We start from the raw sequence: 6,698 nt of genomic DNA on the forward strand, positions 1-6,698 counted from the left end.
AAAATAAAGGCTGAAAATGCCCAAAACATAATCTTAAAAAAAAATACTAAAAACCAAACTAAAGAGGCATCATAACATTGCAACAAATCTGAAATAACTAGTCCATCTTGGACAAACAAAGCCACTAGTTCATCAATAATCCACCCCATGGATAAATGCCAACTCTTTGGCCACAGATGCAGACCTGCAGAGGGCCAGACTATGGGGCATCACCTTCCCAGAACGATGGCCAAGTTTGTTAGACGGTGGCCTGGCAAGCCCCCTTCTGCTGACAGGCCCAGTAGCTACCAGAAAGCCATGGTGCCATGCCATATCTAAAGTCCTAGGCATCCTTTGTGCTGATTTAGTAAGTACATAATTGAGTTAACTCTCATGTCAATTATCACAGAGCCCCGCTAATTACCCAATAGCTAAAGTTAAAGAGAGAGAGAGGTGATTTTTTTTTTTTTATCAAAACCTTTGCCATTAACACAAAGCACATGAAAGCACTTGTCCTAAAAGGTTTTTTTCCCCCTGCAGCCTGAGGCTTGAAAGACTTCAACTACATACTGTGGCTTTGAATGAAACAATGAGGATTTAACCCAGTGAGCCCCTGGCATTCATCATGTTCCTGCTTTGACGCCATTGACTCATTCTTCTCATAAATTGGTAAAAAGATATTGATCTAAAGATCTAGAGAGTGCTGTGTTATCTGTGTATTTTTGGGAAGAGATAAGGAATCGTCTTTCCAAGAGGCAGAGAAATAAAGTATGAAAATAGACTTCTGTTACATGAGAAGAGACACAGCTGTGATCTGCAAAGAGTACCGTGCACTTGTTGGGTTTTTCTCCTGAATGGACCCTCATGTGGATAAGAAGCTTGTATCTGGCATTGAAGGGCTTGAAGTTGCGTGGACAGCCCACCCAGTGGCATGTGAAATCCTCAGCCTTCCGCTGGTCCACGTGTTGCTTTTCTATGTGCCTTACCAGCTCCTCCCTTTGGTCATAGACTGCTCTGCAGTCTATCCACCTGCAGCTGTGGGTCCCATAGTCCTCCAGCTCTCCTTCTTCCTCCTCCAGCATAGGGATCTGCGGTTGAAAGCTCACCCCATGCCTGGGATGAACCATGGGAGCGTGTGAGAGAGGGTCCTGAGAAAGGGGCTTTATTTTACAGTGGCGTCTAGTAAGGTGGGTGTGTTGGGGTGAGTGGTAGGGTGGTGGAGGCCCATGTGGAGTTTCAGCTTCTTGGATAGTAGTCAGCAGGGCTGGCTGAAACTGTGGAGGTGGCAGCAGGTTGTTGATGGTTTGGCTGCAGCTCTCTGAAGTCTTCTCCAGCGCCCCTCCTTCCTCTGGGAGGCACTGCTGGTCCACCATCATGTTAGCCATCTGGCTCTCCAGACCCCCTCCCTCATCAAGCATCTGCATACGACCATAATCTGTGTGTGGGACCGAGGCCTGCAAAGAACCTGGCGTGTTGTAGGGATGGGCGTAGGGGATGCAGCGGCCTCTCACGCCCAGGAAGTGACCGTAACCCTCTGATTGGACAGGTGAGAGTGTGGGGTGGGAGGCTGGAGAGATGCGAGCACCATTGATATAAGCCACAAGTGAAGTCGGTGAGGTGCGTATGATGGAGTTGAAATCAATACCCATGACATCTGACAATGGCGACATGGAGAGTGCTCTTTTCTTAGCGCGAGACTGTCTGGGGCTTCCGGCATCACCTGCAAAGAGGTACGAGGGCAGGGAGGCAGAGGTGCTAGTGCCACCTGATATAGTTGTGCCGGACATGGCCGTGCCAGGAGGAAGGCTTGGCTGCTCACCTCCCTCGCTGGCCTGCGTGGAGCACTGAGGAAGACCCAGTGGAGGAAGCACCCGGTAACCATACGACCAGTCGTGTCTGCCACTAAACATCGACTGTGTTTCAAACAGACTAAGGGTAGTGGATGCCAGGGACTCTCTGGACTGTAAGGATCTGAAACAGATCGTTGTTATCCACTTTAGTATCACTGATCACAAGGTTTAGTTGAGCTTATCATCTCATTCTGTTATTGATATTGCCCACCTGGCATCAGTGTGGGGAATCTGCACACTGTGTGGATGTGATGGAGGGTGTTGTGCTGACGGCCCTGCAGTACACCGTTGGCCTTTGACAAGGGTCACAGGACTGCTGGCCACTGTCAGGTTAGCAGTGGCTGGCTGACCAAATACTTCCATGGTAGGCCCAGACACAGAGCAACCTGCTGGACACAAACCCACAATCCATAAACAGAATATCAATATGGGAGATACCTTATGAAAGTATAAAGCTTACAGCATAAAGTAACAACTTCTATCCACATTCAATAAAAATTTTGTTAACATAATATCACACAAGTTCTTGAAAAAGACATTAACAATGCATCAATTTAAGCTTTAACAAAGGTTTAAACAGCAGATTGAGGAATTCCCCTTGCCAACCTGATACTTTCTGCTCTGTTAATCACTAATGAGCTTTTCACCTCCTTCCACTTTTCCTCTGTAGAAAATGTAGGGTCAAGCTTTATGCTTGGTTAATTATCAATAAATAAGAACAAGACGTCTAGCAAGAAGACAGCCAGGTTGTGAAGAGCACACTGAGAATACGTCAAGTGTAAAGCTGTGGATAGTAAATCAGTTGTGATTTTTGTATACATCATTCTGTCAGACTTATTATTGTATGGGAGGAGTGTAGTCAGAGTTTGTATAGACCCGGAATACTGCAGTATTCACATAATGAGTAAAGTCACACCTGCATTTGGCTCACACACCTTTGTTTGTACCTTTGAAGCTGTTGTTAATGGAGCAGCGTCCCATTTGTATGGTGGATGTAGGATGATAAGTAGGCACTTGCTGGTGTGGGGATGCAGTCGAAATGTTTATATGTTTGCCGTTGGTCAACACCTGTCTGTGGAGACTCAGGGTTGGCAGGACAACATGGCTTCCGCTCTGTTTTTCAGAACCAAAGGATTGCATGGCTCCCTTTTTCACTTTCTCCATGCTCGAGGAGGGACTAAGATTGGCCCGTTGTGGGATAGACATGGGTATCCTGATGGATTGGGACTGGTGTCCTCTGATCATACTTAGTGATGGGGACACGCTGCAAGGAGACACCAGGAGCTGACAACCCTTTCCACTCATGGCTGAAGCAAAGTCGTCAATAGCTCTGAGTTTATGAGGAAGTTGTTTCAAGTAGCTGCAGTTTGCTAAATTTTGCTTTACACAGGATATAAAAATCCACTGCTCATACCTAGGAAATGATTAAAAACAACAAAAAATAAAACATTGCCCACATAAAGAGTAAATTTAAATATGAAGTTAAAACAGCAAATGTGATATTAAACAAACCTCCACCTCAAACCTGTAGAAAACAACTCAACCACAAACAACTCTTAGCATTGTACAAATGCCTATACAAAACATAAAAAAATATTGTCCAACATAAAGACTGTTACCATAGGAAAATATATTTAATTAGAATATCAGCATGAAGACTGAGAGTTAACATGATATGGTGTCAGCATCATAAACATGCTGATACCACTTTCAAAGTTAAAGTTTTGGCTATAAAAATCTGTACGTTCTCTAAAATCCATATATCTTAAACAGCAACCACTAAACTTAATCTTTTCAGAGTTTAATCTAAGAGGTGCTTATGAGTGTATCCTTAAACCGTACAAAATTTGACTTTTGCAGTTCAGTTTTCTATCATAGCCTCCCTCTATTGTCAATGCCGCGTTCACTTACCTATTGCTGTTGTCGCAAACACATTGCCCAAAGTTATATGTCAGAATGAATGGCTCCTTCAACCCGCCGAGCTGTGACTGTATTCTGGATGACACCAACTGCTGTGAGCTGTGTGAGGTTGTGATGGCTGAGCAGAGAAGTCAAGCCTCTGAGGAATCTTTGAGTTTGAACCGCGGCGTCCCACCTCACTCCTCTGTTGTTTCCAGGAACTTCTTTTCTTTCACACGCTAACCTCTTTGCCCTTGACTCGGTTTATGTGAACGACGTCATTTTAATAGTAAATAATTAAAGTATTTTTTTTGTTTTTTTGTTAGTTAGTTAGTTACGGGTCTTCTACTGGCGCCTATGCGTTGGCTCGTGCGCGTGTGCGCGGATATGTGAGCGCGTGCTCCAGGATTCCTCCACGAAAAAATAACCTATGTGTAGCTTATGTCTTGCCCAGTATCACATTGAAATACGAATATTATTTTAAAAATAATTGTTCATTTACATTTCTGGAAATGTTACTCCTTTTCCACTTTAAAAAACCTTTATCCCGCAGTTATATGCAAATTAGGCATTATCTTATTAAGTAGGCTATCTGCTAATTTGCATACATAACAGAACAGAAATCTAAACATTGGATAAAGACTGGTTCAACATTCTTGTTTTGTTACAAAGTTTTTTGACAGAGGATATTTTGTATATCGTTTTTATCAACCCATAAATCAGAAAGTAGCCTATTGTCAACTGCCACGTTTTTAAATGTTACATAAATCAGGCTATGGATAACATATGAAAAAAAAAACTCTGTAAAAGCCTTCACAATAAAGCTAGGAATAAAACTGGAAGGTTTGGTATGTAAGTGCTATTGAAGTGGAGATTTCTATGAGCTTATACTAAGAAAAACTCATTTTGAAAAAACAGCCTTTATAGTAAATTCCATACATTTTGCAAGACACTAAGTGGATAGGGTAAAAACGTTTTACTAACAAATATCACCATGAAACGTATTGCTTACTTTAAGACAATTATAAGTTTTCTGAAATTCAGTTCAGTGAATTTAGGAGACATCTGCAGGTTTGGTTTGTTATCCATGTAGCTCAAGGCTAGAAAAGGGAGTGAATCAATGAGTGAAACAAGGAGTACGGGTCCCCTAGCTTTAAGTAATAAATGTGATGTTTGATCTTTGATGTTATGTACACATTTTTCTTCTCAGCAAAACTGAGATTGTAAACATCTTTAAAATGCTGTTCTAAAAAGAAGAAAAAATTGCTAGCAAAATTCTTTTAAATGTAATTATTCCAGCTCATAACAGATTGGGCCTCGGTTGATTTTCTGTTGGTTTGATAAAGTTTCAATTGGACAAATTATTTCCATTCTTCACGTCACTGAGCATTCCTACCAATTCATAATTTGAACCTGTGACTTTTGTGTTGCATGAATCTGCTTCCTGCACTGCTCCCCACTGAAACTATCCATCTCCTCCTCCTCTCCCAACCCAACATCCACCTCAGCTCAGACCCCTTTGTTAGGGCACTTTTCTCCTGGAGGCTGGAGTGTTTGCTCTGTAGATCCGCCTACAGGTTGCTATGGAAACCAGCATGTTTATAAGAGGAGGGGCGGTAGCTTTTCTTTCTGAACACACACGGAAGAGGGTTCTCAGCTCCACAAACTATAATAATGATGAACTAATAGTTTGACAGGCAGCATCCATTTAATGAAAATACATAATGTAAACAGGCTCTGCTGACTACTGTGTCTTGAGTGGTGGATGACTAATCGGAGTCTGCAGTTAGTCAGAATGATTGCTGAGAAATTGCATTGATCCAAATGGTGGATTGTAGCTGCATATGGTGCAGTCACTTCTCTTGGCTTATGGGTTTTTGAGTCAATAAGTAGTCCCATGCTCTGCCTGTCTGTGTCAGTTATAAACAATGCCTGTCAGATTACTGGCTGCATGAAAACCTTTATTTGTTTAACAGAAAAACCATTGATAATGCATTTTACATGGATTGTGCATTGATCACTTCAGATTTCAGATATAGAAAATTATGGTTTTGAATATTAAGTAGTAGCCTAGTGACCTCTGGTGGGGTTATATTCAATTACGATGCTTCTGGCTTGTGAAAGCCAGTTAGTGGGCTTAAATTCATGCAAGTTTTTTAGCTTCAGTTTATTAAAATATTACTTTTCACTCCAATAAATTAATTTGACGTCTTAAGAAACATTTTGCTATTGCTATATGCATGTAAAAAAACAGCAATGTACAAAGCAGAAGACTTTTCTATACCCATATGTTTTTGTGTGAAGTGTTCCCTCTTTTGCCAGCAGGGGATACTATTAGTACACCTATGGGTATGGCTCCAATCTGATTAATAGCACCACAAATTTTCAGATACAGAAAAAAGAATAAGAAAAAAGGGTCTGTAAAGATGTATGAAAGGATAAAGTCTGATACTTGTAGAGGTCAGGATGATGGGACTGCCCCTTGTTTACATGTTTATATAAAATACTCTTCCCAGGATTTTTGCTTGATTCAAGCAGTGATCCACCAGCCCCACTGCGATTTGGCCTCTTTTTCCTTTGACTAAGTGAGTCACGGTGTGTTTCCAAATGTCAGAGTGTAACAGGATGGTAAAGCATCCAAGCTCGAGGCAGAACAACAACATAGATGTAGCCACTTGCTCATCTCAACACTGAGACTTGGAGCAGTGCTTTCATGAATGTGTTACACTATATACAATTTACAGTTTACAACCCTCTTGGTCAAACTGAAACAACATGTTCCCCTTTTTCCTGCAGTCCAAGGCCTCCTTTGCATTCTCTATGTTTTAAGGAAAGGATCTGAAGAAAGGATGTGGGCAAGGTAGAGTACGGTGCAGCAGAGTAGAAAAAAAATATGTATAAAAGACCAGATGAGATATAAGTGTTGGCCATTTGAGAAGAGCTCCATTTGTAGCAGAATGAATGCTCTAA

At 41.7% G+C, this 6,698-nt stretch overlaps 1 protein-coding gene across 5 annotated transcripts in view; it reads right to left on the minus strand.

Moving 5' to 3' along the window:
• The window catches only part of glis3 (GLIS family zinc finger 3), a 16,505-nt gene extending 12,405 nt beyond the window's left edge, over nucleotides 1-4,100 (minus strand). For 2 of the 5 annotated variants that reach the window (XM_032539357.1, XM_032539361.1), the window contains exons 1-4: nucleotides 3,741-4,100; nucleotides 2,765-3,243; nucleotides 2,041-2,218; nucleotides 807-1,950 (exon numbers count right to left, since the gene is read on the minus strand). In XM_032539357.1, the coding sequence (XP_032395248.1) occupies nucleotides 807-1,950; nucleotides 2,041-2,218; nucleotides 2,765-3,134 (1,692 nt within the window). In that variant the 5' untranslated portion in view covers nucleotides 3,135-3,243; nucleotides 3,741-4,100. The remainder of the gene's footprint in view (nucleotides 1-806; nucleotides 1,951-2,040; nucleotides 2,219-2,764; nucleotides 3,244-3,740) is intronic. The other 3 variants (XM_032539360.1, XM_032539359.1, XM_032539358.1) reach the window with 3 other exon arrangements.
• Nucleotides 4,101-6,698: the final 2,598 nt, after the last annotated feature.

The sequence above is a fragment of the Etheostoma spectabile genome, chromosome 16, assembly GCF_008692095.1.
Source record: "Etheostoma spectabile isolate EspeVRDwgs_2016 chromosome 16, UIUC_Espe_1.0, whole genome shotgun sequence".
In the NCBI taxonomy this organism is placed as follows: domain Eukaryota; kingdom Metazoa; phylum Chordata; class Actinopteri; order Perciformes; family Percidae; genus Etheostoma; species Etheostoma spectabile.